The sequence below is a fragment of the Hypomesus transpacificus genome, unplaced genomic scaffold, assembly GCF_021917145.1.
Source record: "Hypomesus transpacificus isolate Combined female unplaced genomic scaffold, fHypTra1 scaffold_275, whole genome shotgun sequence".
NCBI classification, from domain to species: domain Eukaryota; kingdom Metazoa; phylum Chordata; class Actinopteri; order Osmeriformes; family Osmeridae; genus Hypomesus; species Hypomesus transpacificus.
Genome location: NW_025813802.1, coordinates 37469 through 57998, shown reverse-complemented (window position 1 = coordinate 57998; position 20530 = coordinate 37469). Strand labels below are relative to the sequence as shown.

The following is a 20530-nucleotide window of genomic DNA, read 5'->3' as shown; positions in this document are numbered from 1 at the left end:
CTACAAGCGGCTGATTTCAAAGGCAAAGGCTGCCGAGAAAACCGAGAGCAAACTGGCCCACCTTGTCGTTCCTCTCGCACAAGAACTTGAGTTTCTGGGCCTTCTTGTGCATGAAGACGCCCTCCAGGTTCCCAGTGTCGGCAGAGCGCAGCTCGATGGCCTTGTCGCCCCAGCCCATCACCTGGTTAGACTGCAGGTAAGCTGCAGGGAGAGAGAGGGTGACAGAGAGAGAGAGAGAGAGAGAGAGAGAGAGAGAGAGAGAGAGAGAGAGAGAGAAGGAAAGAAGAGAGCGGGGGAGAAGGGTGGAGAGAGGGGGAGCGAGAAAGATGAGAAGGAAGAGAGAGAAAGGGCAAAAGAAGGGAGACAGAGCACGGGAGAGGAGAGAGAGAAGGGGAGAAGAGGGAGGATGAGAAAAGGAGAGTGAGGGAGCGAGGAAGAGAGACTTTTTTATCTCCTGAAGAACTTCAACAAGAAAACCAGCTCATCTGTGTATATAAATCAATACAATACATGCTGTTATGTAAGCAGGAGCAAGAGATTGTGTCTATGCCCCCCCCCCCTTCAAGAGTCTCGATTGGCCAACATGTCCCCTTCACTAGCCCCAGGGGCAGGGCAGCATAGGGCTGATGTCTGGGAGTGACCAGAGCGGAGGAGCAGGCAGCAGTCTGTGGTCGGTCCAACAGGGAGCTGACAGAGACAGCCCTCCTCTGAGGCAGCGTGGGAGAGCCGCTAGCGCTGACTCACACCGCCGCTTACCTCAAATGCTGTGCAGAGGTGGACGATCTCATTAGCTCTCTCTGTCCTTCCTCTCTCTTTCTCTTGCCTCTGTCTCTCTGTCTCTCTTTCTCTCTTTCTCTCTTTCTCTCTGTCTCTGTCTCTGTGTCTCTCTCTCTCTCATCAACGCCTACGTACCTTGAACCTTCGCAGGTGTGAAGTGTGTTAGTGCGTTCCTTGCCTGTGTGCGTGTTTGTGTTTACAGCTCGTGTCAAGCTGTGTGTGCATGGACCTTGTATACATTTGTGTTGCATGTGTGTGTGTGTGTGTATGTTAAGTCTAGTTGGTGTGTGTGCAACTGGCATGTGTGTGTGTGTGTGTGAGAGATAACTTACCGACAGAGGCGGGCATCTCTCCCCATTGCAGGACGGTTTCCTTGGTGATGCGTCCGTACGTGTCGATGAACACACCCTCATCCTCGTAACACACCAGCACCTCTGTGCCTCTGCTACTGGGGAGGATGATGATGGCGTGGGGTTGGATTACGCCCTGGATCTGACACACACACACACACACACAAACACACTAAATTCAGAATCAGACCATGTGACTCAGAAGTTCAGCCTAATTGTAAAAATAGACTCCACAAAACAGCTCAGTGTCTCTCACTTAGAACACGTCTGTCACCGCACTGACACAATAGAGGAAGCAACAACCTCCTCCAAGATACACAGCTCTCACACCCTTGGACTCAAACACCCAACAAACCTTCAAGCCCCTTCCTTTGAACCCCCCCCCCACACACACGCACCTTCAGGACCAATTTTCCAAGTGCCACTCGTCCATGGCCAAAACACACAGATAACGCCTGGTCATCCTTCTAGGGTGATACCCCAATTAAACACCAATTAAACAACTATCAAAGAGCTCCACACAACAATTACATAGTATTCTAACTATACTAACACAACAAGACAAAGTTTACACTTCTTTGCACTCACTAGCTCTCTAAGTCATTCTCTATTCTACATTCTCCAACTGCCCCAGCCTCAGCCTCAGCCCCAGCCTTCAGCTTCAAGTCTCATCCTCCAACCTCAACCTTCAGCCTCAAGTCTCAGCCTCCAGCCTCAACCCCCAGCTTCAAGTCTCCAGCCTCAGCCTCCAGCCTCAACCCCCGGCTCCAGCCTCAGCTTCAAGTCCCCAGCCTCAACCTCCAACATCAGCCTCAAGTCTCCGGCCTCAGCCTCAGCCCCCAGCCTCCGCAGAAGGACCATACTTGCCGGAGAGGGACTGTGTGTCCCTGGAGGCCACAGAGGGGGATGCTGTGGCTCCTGTGCCCAGCTGGCGTCCTCTCGGAAGGCCACCACTATCCTGAGCATGAGCACAGGCATCCACAGACGCAGAGCGATCTTAATCCTCTGGCGAGGGAGACGCATCATCTCATTCTTTAATGCTGCCACCGCAACGGGCACGGAGAGACCGAGAGAGAGAGAGAGTGAGAGAGACAGAGAGAGAGAGAGTGTGAGAGAGAGAGACAGAGAGAGAGAGAGAGAGAGAGAGAGAGAGAGAGAGAGAGAGAAAGAGCAAGAGATGGAGACAGATAGCGTTGAGAGAAGAAAAAAAAGATTGTGGGTCTGTGTGGGTGTGAGGGTGTTTGCGTGTCGAGCGCGAGCGTGTAAGCGAGTGTGTAAGTGTGTGTGGGCTGTGTGTGTGTGTGCGTATCAAGTTGAGGAGCGACCAGATGAGTGGTATGTCAGCGAGAGTGAGCGCGAGAGCAGAGAGAGGATGGGTGGATGGATAGATAGAGAGAAGTGGTAAGGCACCAGTGTCTCTGCCTACTGCTGATGCTCTCTAAATATACCAGAGTTATCAGAAAAAACCTGGTACAACGGGTCACCCAGCCGCTCTGGGCTGAGGAGAACTGGGGTGTATATATATTTATATATATATATATATATATATACAGAGAGAGACATCTATTTACTGGAAACTGGAACACAGAGAGGACAGGAAAGGAGGAGACAAGCACGAGAGAGAGAGAGAGAGAGAGAGGGTTGGGGGGTGGGAGTAAGAGAGTGAGAAAGAAAGGGACGGAGAGAACAGAACGTGAAGAGAAAAAAGTGTGTGTGTGTGTGTGAGAAAGAAAGAGAGAGAGGGGAGAGAGAGGAGTCTTTGGCAGCCAGTGCATGTGGGCCAGCTGAAGTAGGGGGGGGGGGGCACAGTGTCCCAAAGGGACATGGCCCACAGAGACTGGGAAAGAGAAGTTAAAGTGTGTGTTCTCGTGTGTGTGCGCGTCTGTGTACATGAATACATGATATTTGAAGCCCGGCAAAGCTGTTGATCCAGCTCTGCGTACCCTCTGCAGTGGGTGCTGTCCCAGCCTCAAAGTGGTGCGTGTGGGTGTGTGTGAGTGGGATCATCAAGCTGGTGCAAACCCGGGTGAATCTACGGAACTCTGCCTAGGAGACTCATCGCATCCCTACAGCTTCACATCCACCCATCCAGTAGGAACACCCAGAAGGACTGGCACGGGACTACCAGTCCAACACGGACCAAGGCCCACACACCACCACCATCGGAGAGACCAGGAGAGACACCAGTATCACAGAGGGAGAGACCAGCATAACAAATAGACCCGTGATCACATATAGATCACAGAGAGAGAAAGCAAGGGAGACCAGTATTAGTCAGGGGAGTCAGGTGGCTGAGCGGTTATGGAATCGGGCTAGTCATCAGAAGGGTGCCAAATCGATTCCCGGCCGTGCCAAATGACGTTGTGTCCTTGGGCAAGGCACTTCACCCTACTTGCCTCGGGGGGAATGTCCCTGTACTTACTGTAAGTCGCTCTGGACAAGAGCGTCTGCTAAGTGACTAAATGTAAATGCATAAAAAAAGAGTCCAGTAATCACAGATAGATAACACACAGAGGAGAGAAAGAGGGTGAGAGAGAGAGAGAGAGAGAGAGAGCGAGAGCGAGATGCCTGTGCGCCTGTGAGTCCAAGCTGCTGTCAGCTGCACCCACGTACAGAAGCCGAGCTCCCAGAGATCTCCCTCTCCGCGAGGTTAGCCCGATCCAGCAGTAGAGTGGGTGGGTGACGAGGGGAACGGCAGGAAGTAAACGAACGGGGAGGGATGGAGGAAGGAGACATGGATCTATGAATGGAGAGACAGATGGAGCGAGAGGACAGACGGGGGGTGTATGGAGGGAGGATGAGGGACGCATGGATTCATTAACGGATGAACGGGTTGATGGATGGAAGTAGGGATGTAGGGAGGAAGGATGGATGGATGTTAGAAGAGACAGATGGATAGAGTACAGAGGGGAGGATGTACTCGTGGTTAAATGAGTGGTTGGATAGACAGTACCGTCATAAATAGAGAGAAGGACAGATGGAAGGATGGATGGATAGAACATACATGGATGATTAGAGGGAGAGAGGGATGGAGGGATAGAACATACATGGATGATAGAGGGATGGATGGATAGAACATACATGGATGATTAGCGGAGGGAGGGATGGAAGAATGGATGGGATGGGGTGTGTATCTTACATGCAGGGCATGACATTGGCACCCGCCAAACGCGGGTAAAATCCGGCTGTGGCGGGTAAAGCAGTCACTCTTACTAGCCACTTTGGCAGGTGGAATTCTGATTGTAGTCTTCTCAAAACACATCTAAAGTTATAAACTCATCGCAGGGTTCTCAAGCCTCAAGCATTGACCGTGAGACGCACGCATTTCAAACAGCACGCATCGTTTCCCCCTGTGTTAAATAGTCTCGGCCACCGTACGTTCGTTGCTAAGCAACATAGAGAGAGAGAACACGTGAAAGCTCGTTTCGTGGGGCTTTTGATAAAACTCGTAAATGCTACTCATAAAACTTGTGGACCCTGCTCAGTGCAAGGCAAGGATGTGGCGGTAGGCTACAGAACAGGTGTAGGAAAACCCGGAGGGCAGACAAAACAAGAGAAAAACTGGTGATAAAAGTGAAACCGAAGATAAAGAGACTAAAATAATTGTGTTGTTTATATATACTTAACTGGCTAAAAAGAAATCTGTTTAGTTCATATAGTTTCAATACATATTTAGTTTACACCCCGTTATATGCAATTAGCTACTCTTTTTGTCTTTGTCTTAATCGGTTGCTTATTTTCATACAGGAGCTTTACACTCTTATAAGAGCTGAAGATTTGGTGACATACATTTTATGTAGTCTTAATTTGGGGTGTTTACAATGGTCATTTACATTTGAAAGGATAAATCTAATTCTTCAAGAAAATTGTAGCAAACCTTTAATACATTAAAATGTAATTTCCCAACAACAAAATTGTGGCTAGTGAAATTGCTGAGTGGCAAGTAACTTTGGAAAACCACTAGCCACAGTGGCTGGTGAGCAAAAATGTTAATGTCAAGCACTGCTTACATGTGTCGGTAGGTAGAGGTCGTAGGGTGTTCCAGAGTCCACATCAATGGCGTGGAAGCCATACAGCGAGCCATAGATGACCTTTAACCTTTGACCCTCCTCCACTGTCAGGTCCACCGACAAGGGCTTCTGGGGTAGGGAGCCGAACGACTACACACACACACCCACCCACACACACACACACACACACACACACACGCACACACAGTTAAACACACTTATTTAGAAGTGAACCAAGTGGGGAGTTACTGGAGGACATCCCTATCTATTGGCAAGTAAAGAAATCATCAACCGATATGTCTTCCAGTGAAATCCAATCCCATCTTGTTCTTTAGCTATAGTTGTAGCCTGGGCAATATTAATAACATCCAATGCTACCCAGGGCTTCCCACAGACCCACAGATATCAAGCCCCAACCTAAACCCCTCAGAGAAGACGGGCAAGAAGCACTTAGGAGAAAGCCCATCTCTCAGAGTCTCATTAGGAGTTAAAGCTGTTGGTGTCGTTAGTGTCTCCTGACGAGAGGCTGAGGAGATGTGGAGCAGGACACTCAGGAGAGAACAGAACTGGGACAGAGAAGGAGAGAGGGAGGGAGGGTTGGGGGTGACCCTGATAGAGGAGAGAATAATTTCAGTGTACCATTCGAGCACTCTGGATGGATGAAGAAAGGAGAACAGGTCTAGAGAGAGAGCGAGCGAGGAAGATTAAAATAGAGAGAAAGAGAGGGAGAGAGGGAGCATCAGGAAGTGAAGGAGAGAGTGATCCCTCGTAGGACGTGTTTGATTGTATGCATGTGCTCTCAGATGTTCTGCAGATGTTCTACCTTGAAGGCCATGAACTTGTGGTAAGGTTTAGGCGCCCAGGCATACACCTCCACAGCGTTCTTCAGAGCGATCACCAGGAACTTGATCTTCTCATAGCGAACTGTCAACACCCACAACAAATCTATTAGTTCTTCGGTTATTGAAACTTTTGTAGGGGCTCCAGCCTCCCCAAAATAGGGCTAGATACGCCCATGACAAAGAAACACAAGGTGAATTTAAAGAGTTTCTCAAACACTTTCCCAGTAATTCAATATCTGTCTACATCCAGGAAGATGGTTTCAAAACACCGCTCATGTCACAATAGGAATGGTCCTGATTTCACTGGTTGAACAAACAGCTGCTGTTGCGCCAAGGTCTTGGGAAAGGCTGTAGAGCCTGCTCTGTCACAACACACCAGGACCTCCGACTACGCCTAACAATGCAACTGGTGTTGCCGGCAGGAAGGAGTGGCTTCGCTGTGAGGTCACATCCTTCCTGAGATGACCGTGTCTTCACCCCCTTCTCACAGGAAAGCCACACAGGAAGCAACTTAGATCTGCTACGGTCAGCACTTTCAATCCGCCAATACATCCCCACACACACACACACACACTCTCTCTATTCTCTCTCACACATGCCTTGACCGATGACCTACTTTCACAGGATTTGGCTAGGATGAATATATGCGTGCCCTAGCTAGTATGCTCGCTAGTATGCCCTTACCAACTTTGTAGTGCACACAGCCCTCCAAGTCTCCTACCGACGTCCAGCCCTGCCTCTTCTCAACCTCTGGTTCGTTCCTCAAGATCTTGTTCCTCAGCCAGGACAGGTAGTACAGACGGAGCTTGTTCTTCTTGCCTGGGCCAACACACAGTACCCCTTTACATGTCTGTGTGTGTGTGACAGTCAGGTAAAGTTGTGAAGACAAAGAACATGCAGGTTCTGTGTGTGTGTGTGTGTGTGTGGTACCTGAGATGGTGATGAGGACGTTCAGGCCCTCCAGGACGTCCATCTGCTGGAAGCGTCGTCTGCTGATGAGAGAGTAGACCTTCCCCTGACCGCTGCGGTCCAGCAGCCAAAGACCATTCTCAGTTCCTACTAACAGGTTCACACCTGAGGTACAACAAAAACGCACAAACCAACACAGGTTACTATTAATGCTTCTCACCTCTAGGGTTAACCCTTTTTAATGCATGTAGTATTTACAAGTATTCAAACATCGGGGGAACATTAAATACACATAAACTTCCATCTCTCAGTAAATCACTGCACATCTACTGCAGAACAGTCAGAGGCATGTCGATGTTATTCCGTTGATTCTGCGTTTAGATGTTTTTCTAAGATGTTATTCTGTGCACTGTTGGTGCTTCTTTCTGGTGAATGGGGCCTGTACATTCGAAACTGTCGTCAAGCATTTGCAACACAGCTTTTGAACCAACAGGGGGCACTGTGATCTTTGACAAAGCACCAGCTTCAGAGCTTTCATCAACACATTCTTCCAGGGGAGAAACCTCTACTCATCGTGGAGGCAGAGTGAAACAGGATCCCTCACACCCCCCCCCCCCCACACACACACATGCACACACACACACCTACCCCAGAGTCCAGCACACAGGATCTCGGCGGTGAACTTCTTCTTGTACTTGCGTATCTCTGGCGTGTCGCTCTGGGGGCGGATGTTGGTGGGGTTTACGTTCACCACGGAGCCCTTCCTGTGGTTCTCTCTCCTCATTGGCTCAGGCTTGCTGCCGGCTGGAAGGGGGGCGGAGCAGACACGTCGATGATTGATCAAACCCTCACTCTTTTCACCCTCACTTTCACGCGCCTGGTAGAATGTGTGTGTGTGTGTCGGTGAGGATACGTGTGCGAGGATACGTGTGTGTGTGAGTTCTCACTGGGACTGTGTGCTGAAGGGCTCTGCGGGGGGGAGGTCTTCAGCAGTCGGGGGTCGATGAAGGTGGTGAAGGAGGAAGACGAGGAGGTGCTCTTGCCTGGAGGGCTGGAGATGGACATCTACATCGACCACAACAACAACAACAACAACAACCTCAGACCTCAAACCTGCAGTCTCACAGTCGGAGCCAGGAGAGGCTCCGGACCCCAAAACATTGACATAGGCTGCTCTCTAGTGGACAAAACAAGCCTCTACAGAGGCACCCAGACTCACCTGATCGGAGAAGGGCCCTCGGCTGCAGGGAGACTGGGGCTGGAGGAGGGCCTCGTGGGCGGGGCTCTTCTGCAGGAGGTCTGGTAGAACGTAGTTTTGGTCCGAGTCTAACCCCACCAGTCTCTGTGAGGGCCCGCTCCGCGGCCCTGACACAACCTGCTAGGGGACAAACACGCGCAGACACACGCGTTCACAGGAGCGCACACACACACACACACACACACACACACACACACACACACACACACACACACACACACACACACAGCAATTTACCATGCTTAGACAGGAGAACACATTGGCAGTGGCAGCATATGCCTGGTTATTACCCCATATGAGTCATCTGGGCATTCATTGTCACAATAGCACTGAGTGGGAGGTATGTGTGTGTGTGTGTGTGTGTGTGAGTGCAAATGTATGTGGGTGGGTGAGTATAATGTTTGAGAGCAGGACGTGTGTTTTTGTGTCTGAGTATGTTTGTGTGTGTGTATGTGTCTGTGTTAGTGTGTGTGTGTGTGCATGTGTCTGTGTTAGTGTGTGTCCAAGACGCCAGAGGAGAGACACCGATGCTGTCAGAAGTCATTGTTTGGGGTTCCATGACAACCGAGGAGGAGTAGAAGATTAAAACTGGGACATACATTTTGTGTGTGTGTGTGCGTGTGTGTGTGTGTATATGTGTTTCTGTGTTCGGTTGACAGCAGAACAACGAGACTGACAACACATCACATCCTGTGGTCTGTGAGATACACTGCTTTGTGAGTGAGTGAGAGAGTGTGTGTGTGTGTCTACCTGTGTGTGGTTAAGGTTCTGGTGAGGTTGTAGAACAATGCCGTCAAGAATCCCTCTGAAGAAACAACGCTCCCCATTGGTCGTCACGGATCTGAGGGACAGAGAGATGATGATGATGATGGTAGAGACAATGGTGATGATGGTAATGATGGTAATGATAATGGTGATGATGGTAATGATAATGGCAATGATGATGATGGTAATAATGACGGTAGTGATAATAATGGTGATAGTAAAGGTGGTAGCGGTGATGATGGTTATGATGATGGTAGTGATAATGTGGTGCTGCTGATGATGATGATGATGCTGCTGCTGCTGGTGGTAATGATGAAGGTGGTGATAATGATGGTAATGAGGACTGAACCTTTTCTTGTCCTCGTCATCACTGCTGCCGACCTCGTCACTTGATGAGGAGTACTCTGCTGCTTTACCCAGCGGGCCCAGCCCAGCCTTCAGTCCAGGGAGCAAGCCCTGCACACAAACACACACACACACACACACACACACACACAGGAACACATAGACACATGCACAGACACACACACAACCACAGAGACATGCAAACACAATTGAATATCGAATTACACTGATTTACAACTCTGCAGTAGAGGCTGTGATGTGACACTGCCACAGTGAAAATAACTTAGTATGGAGATAACTCTTCCTTGTGCCGTATGCTGGCAAGAGACTGCAATGTAACTGTTACACAACAACACTGTTCTCCTCTGCTCTATTCTGATCGGTGCTCTTCTACTCTGGTCTTACTGGGAGGAAGTCACTGGAACATTTTCCCTACCAGTTTCCTACTCCATATCGGAACGACAGGAACGCTAAACTAGGATCATGCCTTCAATCCCATTCCCCTGACCTCCAGCCATAACAACGGTCTCTTAGGCTGTGGCAAGGTGTTATTCATACAGAACACTTTGAGGCCTTTCTCAGACAGAACGTTGCTTCATGAGTCTGCGAAGGAGTCGAACATGTCATCGAGTCTCCATGGTCACTAAGCAGACGTCCCAACGTCAACAGCAACAGGCACAACGACAACAGGAACCTCCCAGTGGTGGAGAACACTAGGTTCTGATTTCCTTTGATAGATTGTGTTGGGGAGAGGGTGACCGTACAAAATCTCTTGTTCCTGCTCGTGTTGTATTAACTGGGAACATCCAACAAGAGCCAACGACCCAAAAACAAAGTTGGAACCTTTGAGGACATTTTCTCAAACGTAGGTCATTCGATAACTTTCACGAGACGCAGTAAACGTTTTTGGAGCGTGTGTGCGTGTTTGTGTGTTACCTGGTGCTGAAGAGGCCGCGCAGGACTGTTGTCCTGAGTTCTCCTGTAGTGCTGGACTCGTCTCTGCAGCAGGGGGCTCTCCAGTCTCAGGTAACCTGCGGCACAAACACAAAAACATTAGCTTCAGAACATCTCTCTAGCCTCGGGAAGCCAGGCGACAAGCAAACATCTGGAAGATTCTTTTCACCATCAGGAACATGACATCTTTATAATACCCTCTCCCTCTAACAATTCACTGACCTGAAACAGCAACAAAGCAGTCGTACTTCTTTTTCTCTCCATTTCCCTCTCCCTCTCCCTCTCCCTCTCCCTCTCCCTCTCCCTCTCCCTCTCCCTCTCCCTCTCCCTGTCTCTGTCTCTGTCTCTGTCTCTGTCTCTGTCTCCGTCTCTCTGTTAAGCTTGGATGAGTAACAGAACATTATCTGGTCCCAGCTAGCATGCATTAATAAGGTAAATCTTTGTCAAACTCTCTCTCCATCTCGTTAACCAGGAAACAGTGACACGGTAGTTTCCAGACACCAAAGCCAGACATCCACTTAAGAGAGCTTTGTGTGAGGTCTACAAGACCTAGTATTGTAACCACTGACCTCAGTGGCTTTGAACCAGACTTAAATCATTTTAAAGTTCTGAAGCTGTCCGTTGTAGAATTACCACAATAGCAGCAATGCAATGCAACTTGTGCGATAAAAACAAGAGATATTCTGAGCTTCAAAGATAGTGTGATCCCTGACCTTCTCCTTTCTGGCTTACTTCCTGTGAGATCTCTCTCCTGTCAGGTCTCAGACTCAGCTGGCAGGAAACAGGAGCTGTCAGAGGGGGAGTCTCTGAGGCAGGCTTCGAGGAGAGAGACTGTTGAGGAGCTCAGGCTGTAACGCCCTCCTCTCCTCTCCTCCAGCCCTGCTTCTCTCCTCTTCCCAAACCTTGCTACTCCCTTTCTCCTCTTGTCCTCAACTCCCCCTCCTCCTCCCTCTCCCCTTCTCCCTCTCTTCTCTTCTCCTCACCTCTCCTCTTTCTCCCTTTCTCCCCTTTTCCTTCTTTCCCCTCCTCTCCAGCCTGCCTTCTCCTTCTCCAGCCCTCCTTCCCTCTCTCTCTCTTCCCCACCAGCCCCAATTCTCCTCCTCCCTCTCTTCCCCTCTCCTCTTCTCTCCCTTCTTTTCAGTCTACCCACTAGTTGACCCGGGGCTGCCCACACCCATTCTACCGCATGCTCCACTGCTAACCCACACGCCTTCGCACACTCCCACACACACCCTAAACACAGTGCTGAAACAAACACACACACACACACTCGCACACACACACCCTATGCACATATCTAACACACACAGTCACACACAGAAGAGCAAAGGTCATTGCTTTCCTCGCTACAGAGACTCAAAGACTCTCAAAGCCGTTTTCCTAAAAAAGAGACCAAAAGCAGAACTTCTGTTTCACCAACCCCGTAGAGACACACTGATCTGGTGAGCATTTACAGGAACCCAGACCTGGCCTACTCCCCCTGTGAACTGTCGGGTCCACAGTCCATCTGACAGGATGCTTAGATATAACCGTAAAGGGTGTGTTTCTGAGAGCTTGCACGTGTGTGCGTCGAATGAGTAAATAACCACAGGGTGTGTCTTTCAGTGTGAGGACTGCAACTGTAGAGTCATGTCTGTGTGCAGCTAGGGGGCGAAAGGTTGTAGGTGAACAGCATGACTGAAGGTGATGGAGAGATGGACAGCAAGAGAGGGGGATAGAGGGAATGGAGAGAGGGTTGGCACAGGAGATACAGACCTGACGGGGGGTTGCAGGTGGAGGTCGACCGCCCTCCTCTGTCCACTGGTGACTGAGGGGCTCCACTAGAGAGAAAGAGACAGAGAGAGAGAGAGAGAGGTAGAGAAAGAGAGAGAGCGAAAGACGTTTTCAAAGAGAAAGACTTGACACGGATGCTACAGACATGGGTGTCACAGAGGTAAAGATATCCCCTGAGCTCATGCTAGTCTGTCAGGGGCTGTCTAACCCTCCCTCGCCCCCCAACACTCGTCCCCTCCGTCAGAAGAACTGACAGGCAGGACGGCCCTCAGGGACTGAGCCCACCCACAAGCCCCCCACGCAAACCCCACCCATCCACCCCAACCATGCTTCCCCAGGGCTGGTGCATTCTGGGTATTTGCACGGTGGTCAGTGTACCTTGACGCTGTCCTCTGGTGACTCATCAGCTCTTTGCAGTAGAACTTGGATGTGGTGCGTTCTGGGACCTGGGGAGGGGGGCGGGGGGGGGGGGGGGGGGTGGAGAGAAAGAAAGAGAGACAGAGAGAGCAATAAAAAGAAAGCTAAATACATGACACAAGTTTGCTAGGACTCAGCATCAATGTCTGTGCCATGTGACAAAGCCATCCTTCCACCACCCTGTCACAAGACCAATCATATTTGTGATCAGGCGACTAGCGACTGGCATTTCTCAGCCTGATCCGTCGTCAGCAGTCGACCTTGCACCCCTCGCCACCTCACATAGGAAGTCCACGCCCAGCGAAACAGGAAGTCCCTCTGATGAAAGTACCCATCTGCCTTACTAGCTGGCTCACATCCTGCAGCTTACCAGCAAGCCTCAGTCTAGTTCTAGAAGCTCTCATCTGGTTCCCACGGTGACAGGAAGGCAGGAACAGTTGCTAGTAGTTAAGTGATATTACCTCCACATGTGCTTTCTAATAAACCCCCAGTTGGCCTTGGGGTATAGATACAGCACTAACACACTGACTGCTGGGGTGGGGTTAGGGTGGCGGGGGGAGAGGCTGTGCTTGTGTGTGTGTGTGTGTGTGTGAGGAGGGGGTGGGGGTTATAAAAAGCTTCACCTCTCAGTAATGGGTCTGATAGTAGGCCAGAGGGCACTGCCAACTTGGCACGGTTGCCTTTCTTGTCTGCCGTGCGCTTGCATGATCGTCAATAAGACTCCTAACATCAACAACAACAGCGTCCAATGTGTCATCTAAACATGCACATCAACAACCCCCTCGGAGATGATATCAAACCCATATGTTACTGGAGCTGCTAAATAGGTCCGCATGTAGGAACTTTTAATTGCGCCGGAATGCCCAAAAAATTGCTATTGCCCTTTTTTCAAATTATAAAAAATAACGTTTTGAAGAAGTCACTCAATATAATAAATTACATTTTTAAGGATCACTGAATATTCAGTATCTGTCAGCAGAGTAGACTTGTCGAGGCATGTCTTCTAGTCAGTTCTTTTCCAGATCATTCTCTACTCGTTTTAAGGTATACTAACATTCAAAAAGCATTTATTTAGTCTTCAACAAATTTCAGATTTTAATGTAAAACACATAATTTCAAAGCGTACAATATGCACTTTGACATTCTATATGATTACCAGTACTGGCGAGTACCAGCAGACAGAGAGAACCAACCCTGGACAGTCAGGAAGACAGACAGACAGGCAGGCTGGCACACAAACAACCAGGTCATACAAAAAAACAGCCAGCAAGCCAGCGCACAGACACACAGACAGGCGACGTACCTTGGGAGGGCGTTCAGCAGAGCTGGGGAAGTCCCAGAAAACCTCGTCCAGGGTGGGGGAGAGGGGGGTGAGGGGGGCGAAGGGGGAGAGAGGGGAGGTGACCATGTCTGACAGGGAGCTGCTGTGTGAGGACTCTCTGCTGGAGCGCAGGTTGGATTTCTGGAACAGAGAAGGTTCTGGGTTAGACCACACAGGGACACCATGCCACGCTGTGCTAAACGGCACTGCACTGGGGACACGATCTGTTTTCATTTAATTATGGTTTGAGTTGTTGATATTACTTGACATTTGATAAATTTAGCAGATGATTGCAACTATAGTGACATACATCAGCTCAAATATACAGAGGGTGTGATTTAAAATGTCCCTGTAGAAATGCCTGATCCAGAAGTAGAGGTATAGGCAGGGGCGCCGTATAGGGGGGAAAAGTTAGGACGATTCTAAGGGCGGGCCACAAAAGATAGAAAACCTAATAGAAATGATAAAAATATATATATATTTCCTTTTTCATGGGGCCCGAAATTCCTGGCGGCGCCCCTCGGTATAGGTGTGTACTTTGAATATGTTTAGGGACACCTGCTTAAAATCATAGTTACTTAGTCATTGAATTACATTTAATATTGAATTTGATGTAGCAGACACTTTAATGCAAATAGTGCTTCTTTGGATTAAAGCGTCAAAGCAAGTACAACAGAAGTTCAAGGTGCATTGTTTATCATTTGGGTGGTCAGCTTTAAGGCAAGGCCTGTATTTATTAGCCACATCTAAGGTCAAGGGCATCAGGCACACTGAACATAACAATAAGAATACTTGCTCTGCACCATTCTATAGAGGCATGCCTGCTTGTCAACATCACATTCATATTTTCTACTAATATATATTTTATTTTTTATATTTTATATTTTTTTATATTTTATAGCAGTTGTTATTCTAGTAAAGCAAATCAGAGAACCCCAGAAATAAAACACTAAATACTGTTATGGATTACAATATTGTATATGCATTTTAATTCTAACTGCAAATTGACTGCCATGAGAAAAAGGTAATGCCTTATTCTATGCTATGGTACCAAAAAGATGAAGGCTGTTATGGCACAAAGAGGAAGTTCCTGAGAGGAAGTTATAGTAGTTTAAAGATCTGATTCTTTCTTTAGAAAAAGGAACCGTGTCATCAAAACGCATAAATAATAATGTTAGGTTTGCTGAGACACGCAATGCACACCCAATGCTCGCGCGCACACACACACACACACACACACACACACACACACTTTGATGCATACCCATGACCACAACCACACACAGACAGAGGCAGACAGCTGGCTGTTGGCTTACATCATGAGTCGCTGAGATCAGCCCTTTTTAGCAGATACAAATTTAACGTTTTTATCATTTAGCAACATTTAGCAACACTATACATTAAGGTTACATGAACTAATATGTAAATACATAGCATTTCGTATGTGCCTACAACAGTTTTTACTTTACTTCTGGGTCATTTAATGATGGAAATGTTGGAGGTATAGATTATTAAAAAATGGCCCAGTATGGGGGAGGGGTGTAAGGGTTCAGTGGATGTTGTAAAGGGGGAGCTGAGCACTGTGTTACCAAAATAAGAGCAAAGTTAACATCCACTTACCCCTGGAAAGCCCAACCTCACCCAAGTTTGACTTGGATAATAACTTGTTCCACTAAACCCGTATGAAGTGTAACTACATGTACCTGGATGATATAAACTGAGGTCGTTTGGGAAGCCTTCTGCACTCAAAAACTCAAATATATTTGAGGCATACCTTCACCATTTTGTTTTACTGTTCGACTGACATGAGAGGTGTGGATTTGTAACCCTGACCCTTGCAACCATGTCATGTCCTGACAGCTTTTCATCAGAAAAGCAAAAGGCAATAAAAACAATCGCCCCCCCCCCAAAAAAAACAAAACAATAAAGCTTGAATCTTTCCATGTTTTTTTTTTATTATCTGTGTTTGTGTAGGAGGTTGTGCTACCTGGGGCAGGTTGGCCCTCTGCATGGCGGGGGTACAGGGGCTGGAGCTGCTGCCGGAGCCCAGACGAGAGTGCACGTGGCTGGGCAGACCAGCGGCCGCCACCAGCCTGTTCAGGTTAGCCTGCTGGCTGTCGGACCTCCACATCACCTCCTCCATCTAGGCCACACAAAGATGGACAGTCACCCTCCAGAACCACATTCAGTTGGCCGGATGTTCAGTACGTCAGTCAGTCAGTCTGTCAGTAATTCATCAACCAATCAGCCTGTCAACTGATATACCAACCAACCAATGAAATACCCCATCCATAAACCAATCATCCCAAGCTAAAACACTGACAACAAACTGGGTGCTTTGAGCACGGACATTTTAAGCATGGCATTGGGGCATACAGAGAGGGAGAGAAAATGGAAAGGTAGACAGGGAAGGGAGAAGCCGGGGAGGTGGGATGGGTAGGGTTAGGAGCGACGTGGAGGAAAGGGGGTCGGGGTAAGGAAAGGCGGGTTGGGGTGGGAGTGAGAAGGTGGGGGGGGTGAGCCAGCTTTACCGCTGTGCGCTGGCTGTGAGCGGGAGGGTAGCTGGGCGGGGGGCTGCTGGCAGGCTGGGGGGGCCCCTTCTGCCTGTGTCTGTGGTCGTGCTGCAGGGACAGAAGCTGGGTCTGGTCCTTAGGCAGCGTGCGGTGGAACCTCCGGCCCTGCTGAGAGCCCTGGGGCGGGGCTACGAGAGGATGGGGCTGAGGGGGCTGGGGAGGACGAAGCTGGGGCTGGGCGTGGCGTGGAGCCTGGGCTCTCCTCTAGCACAGAGCCACACCAGGGAGAACACAGAGAGACACAGAGAGAGAGACAAGTAGAGAGAGAGACAAGTAGAGAGAGAGAGGGGGAGAGAGAGAGAGACAAGTAGAGAGAGACAAGTAGAGAGAGAGAGAGAGAGAGAGAGAGAGAGAGAGAGAGAGAGAGAGAGAGAGAGAGAGAGAGAGAGAGAGAGAGAGAGAAAAAGAGACATAGAGAGAGACAGAGAGACAGAGAGACAGAGAGACAGAGAGACATAGAGAGAGAGACATAGAGAGAGAGACATAGAGAGAGAGACATAGAGAGAGAGACATAGAGAGACTGGTCAGATTACCAGCTCACTGAGCAGAAGCACATGGGGAAATATCACCCCTGAATCCTCACAATTTAAGCAGAGGCGCACACAGACACACAACACCCATTGAATTAAGAGACATGGGCACACACACTGACATGCAGGCAGACAGACAGACAGACAGACAGACAGGTGGACACACAATTGAGACACACATGTCTTACACAGAGGCAGGCAGAACTCACCCCTGAATACACACATTTACTGGAGCACATAGAGGGTCAAGGCATGTGGGCACACACACATGAATGGAGACTCATCTGCTGTTCTTAATTTAGTCCGTGCCGGAGGGTGTTCTGTACATGTCACACTGCTGTTCCTACATCTACCATCACACTCTGAAGAAATGGCAAGGTCACACTTTAGGGTCAAACTGCATTTCACACAAACACACGCATGCACACACAAGCAGGCACACACACAACCTCACCCACTCACTATAACAGGACTACAGTTATGTGGGTGGCTGTCTACTGTTTTGGACACTAGAAGCTATCCTTTAGGAACCATAGAAGGGCAACATGTTGATTGCCATCTCATCCCAGAGCTATATTAACATAATCACATTACCGTCCATGAGTCCAAATCAGGCCTTTTCTGAAATGAGGCGTTTAGCCTTTCAGACACGCACACACATATTCAAACAGTCCAGAGGCATAATGGCTGTGAGGAGATGAGAAGGACTAAGAGTCAGACAAAGCAGATATTGATAAAAAGGGAAGCTGCATTAATGATGTTGCAATCTTAAAGCGGTGGCCTCACGCATCCCCCCACCACCACCACCACACAATCAAATCAAATAGCACTAAAAACAGCAGGGTTTGATCTTAGAATGCTTTCATACAGTTTATCCTTTGTGTGTATGCGTGCGTGTGTTGCCCCCTCGCTATGCTATGTCTCTGTCGTTAGCTCCCGTCTGTCGTGGCGGCAGGGGATCATAGCTAGACATAGAACACAACACTCTTGATGTGTCTGTTTGATTATCAGTCCCCGTATCGTGTGGTGGTGTGTGTGTGTGTGTGCGTGTGGTAGGGACACGCATGCCTGTTCTAAAGTGTCTATCCCCATCTCCACCAGGCACACATTAGTGCAGCTCCTCCCAGACACACAGCGCACAAGCATCCTCTTTGATGCTCCTCCCTGACAGAGCCGCACTGTGTGGAGTGAAGGGTGTTGCCCAAACACAAGCCTGCTGAGGGTTAGCCGAACGGGTTAGCTGAGCAGCAGTCACCATCGTAGCCTTTGGGCCGAGCTGTAGTTTTACCTTGATAACTCTGCGCTGGTATACAGGGGCAGATCTGAAAGTATTTACATTTTCAAAAGCAGGCTAACAAAATGCCCTAAATTCTTTTTGTGTCGTTTTTTCATCTTTCCAAATTTAGAGCCTATATGTTCATGCAGATTTCACTCAACAGGATCAATGTTGGGAGTCAGATGGCTGAGCGGTGAGGGAGTCGGGCTAGTAACCAGAAGGTTGCCGGATCGATTCCCCGCCGTGCCACATGATATTGTGTCCTTGGGCAAGGCACTTCACCCTACTTGCCTCGGGGGGAATGTCCCTGTACTTACTGTAAGTCGCTCTGGATAAGAGCGTCTGCTAAATGACTAAATGTAAAAGTCTTGCCTGCTGGTGTAGAGGACAGCCCGTGGCACAGCCAGCTTTCACTGATAACAAACCACGTCTAGACTTCCCATTCTGTCACTGCTGTCTAGACGCCATCCTTCGTTATCACAAATGCACACAAACACACTCACGATACGCGTTCTCATGCGAGGTTACGCTGTACAGTAACAGTAACATGTACTGCCAGACATGTATCCATTCACCCAGAGCCCCCCCCCCCCCCACACACACACACACACAGGAAGCAGGGAAGAACACACAGGTGACGCCATGCCTCGGGTCCATGCAGAGAAGGTGAGGTGATGGGAGTGAGAAGTTGCTTCTTACCTGCTCTGCTCCGGAGACCACAGGCCTTACTGACACATCCGTCCTCTGTCTGCCCCTCTCCTCCTGCTGGACACGCATAGACCCGCACACACACACGCACACACACACTCTATTACTTCCTGGTTTCCTGGGAAACCCAGTGACTGAATTTTAGTGAAAAAGTCTGAAATATTCATTTTCAATATGACAGCTAGCTTGCATAAGGCTCTTAACTACCCCCACCTCTAAATATTTTACGTGAAAATCAGCCCCGATCACTCCAAATGGACTCACAGAGCACAGCCGTCAATTAAGAGTGTGTGTGAGGAAAAGGGTGTGTGATAGGGAAAGTGTTTATGAGTGGGAGAGTGTGTTTGTGCATGAGAGGACTGTTTATGTGGAAGAAACCGAGAGAGGGTTGTATGTATGTGAGAAGGCCGGGTAGGGTCAGAGTTTCCATGTTTATATAATTACTTTGGGTTTTAAACAGAACATACTTACATGCAATGCACACGCGCACACACACATGCGCACACACACACGCACACACACATACAGCACAGACAGACAGGAGTGATGGGTTCATCAGACTGTCGAAGAGTTCCATCTGTGTTGAGTTAGGGACTAGGCTAGTCTCCAAGACTGTCCTTTCTTATTAAACTACATCCATAATCTCTCTCTCTCTCTCTCTCTCACTCACTCACTCACTCACTCACACACTCACACACTCACACTCTCTCACTCTCTCACTCTCTCACTCTCTCACTCTCACATACACACACACACACAATGTGAATATGCACATATACATGGTTTATATGCAAATCTATTTTCAAAAAAGGCAAAAAGTTGGGGAAGGGGGATTTTTGTATGAATATTCACTATATGGAATATACTAAATGCTCTGAGTGACCAGTGTTAATTTTGGCAGTAATTTTTTATTTAGTCTTAAGACGAAAATGCTTATAAGTTTTAGTCATATTTAGTCATTTTAATCCTTCTTAGTTTTAGTCTAGTTTTCGTCGACGAAAACTCAAACATTTTAGTCTAGTTTTAGTCACATTTAATAGCCATATTAAACACCTTTTTTCCCCTTCTCAGTAGGGATGTGCATCTCCATCACTGAGGACGATGCAATACACATCTCAATGCACTGCCAACTACCCGATACATTAAAGATACATAAAGAAACTACTAATGCGATACGATACGATTCAACCCTAATGCGATGCAGTGCGAGTTGACAAAATGTGATTCAATGAGATGCGATGCAAAAGAATATGATGCTATGCAATTTAATATGGTACATAATGATGTATTTCTTTGTCAGACAGCAAATGATCAATTAACTTAACAAGTGAAAGTTTTACTTCATATATTAAACAAAGTCTCTGACAAAAGATCAAATAACATCAGGCCTGAACCTTGCCTTAAACCAGTCCTTCTTTCCTGTTGTAGGCTGTGTTCTCTGAATGTAAAAAAGGGTAAACTATTACTGGCAGTCACAAGCTGCTGTAAACACTCATTTAACACCACACACTAAATTGAACTTGGGTCCTACTTTAAGGTTTTTCTCAACGACTCAGCTATCTATCGTCTTACTTTGTCGTACACAACAGGGATTTGTTTCTCGGAGAATATAGAATTCCTATTCTTGCTAGGGTAGGCCTACTGGTGGAGCTAGCCACTAACTGTAGCAATCGCTGAATCCGAGGGGTAGGCAGACGTCTCCACACAAATACCATGTAACTT

The 20530-nt window shown here is 48.3% G+C and overlaps 1 protein-coding gene across 5 annotated transcripts in view; it reads right to left on the bottom strand.

Moving 5' to 3' along the window:
• Positions 1–20530, bottom strand: part of si:zfos-2326c3.2 (mitogen-activated protein kinase kinase kinase kinase 4) — a 40320-nt gene that overhangs the window by 2702 nt on the left and 17088 nt on the right. The window contains exons 14-31 of one of the 5 annotated variants that reach the window (XM_047015124.1): positions 18800–18865; positions 16253–16498; positions 15709–15864; positions 13704–13862; positions 12362–12429; positions 11966–12030; positions 10193–10287; positions 9261–9367; positions 8897–8987; positions 8108–8263; positions 7836–7953; positions 7537–7692; positions 6910–7053; positions 6664–6798; positions 5961–6061; positions 5138–5287; positions 1110–1269; positions 62–201 (exon numbers count right to left, since the gene is read on the bottom strand). In XM_047015124.1, the coding sequence (XP_046871080.1) occupies positions 62–201; positions 1110–1269; positions 5138–5287; positions 5961–6061; positions 6664–6798; positions 6910–7053; positions 7537–7692; positions 7836–7953; positions 8108–8263; positions 8897–8987; positions 9261–9367; positions 10193–10287; positions 11966–12030; positions 12362–12429; positions 13704–13862; positions 15709–15864; positions 16253–16498; positions 18800–18865 (2313 nt within the window). Of the gene's footprint in view, positions 1–61; positions 202–1109; positions 1270–5137; positions 5288–5960; positions 6062–6663; positions 6799–6909; positions 7054–7536; positions 7693–7835; positions 7954–8107; positions 8267–8896; positions 8988–9260; positions 9368–10192; positions 10288–11965; positions 12031–12361; positions 12430–13703; positions 13863–15708; positions 15865–16252; positions 16499–18799; positions 18866–20530 lie in introns of all 5 variants that reach the window. The other 4 variants (XM_047015123.1, XM_047015122.1, XM_047015126.1 and 1 more) reach the window with 4 other exon arrangements.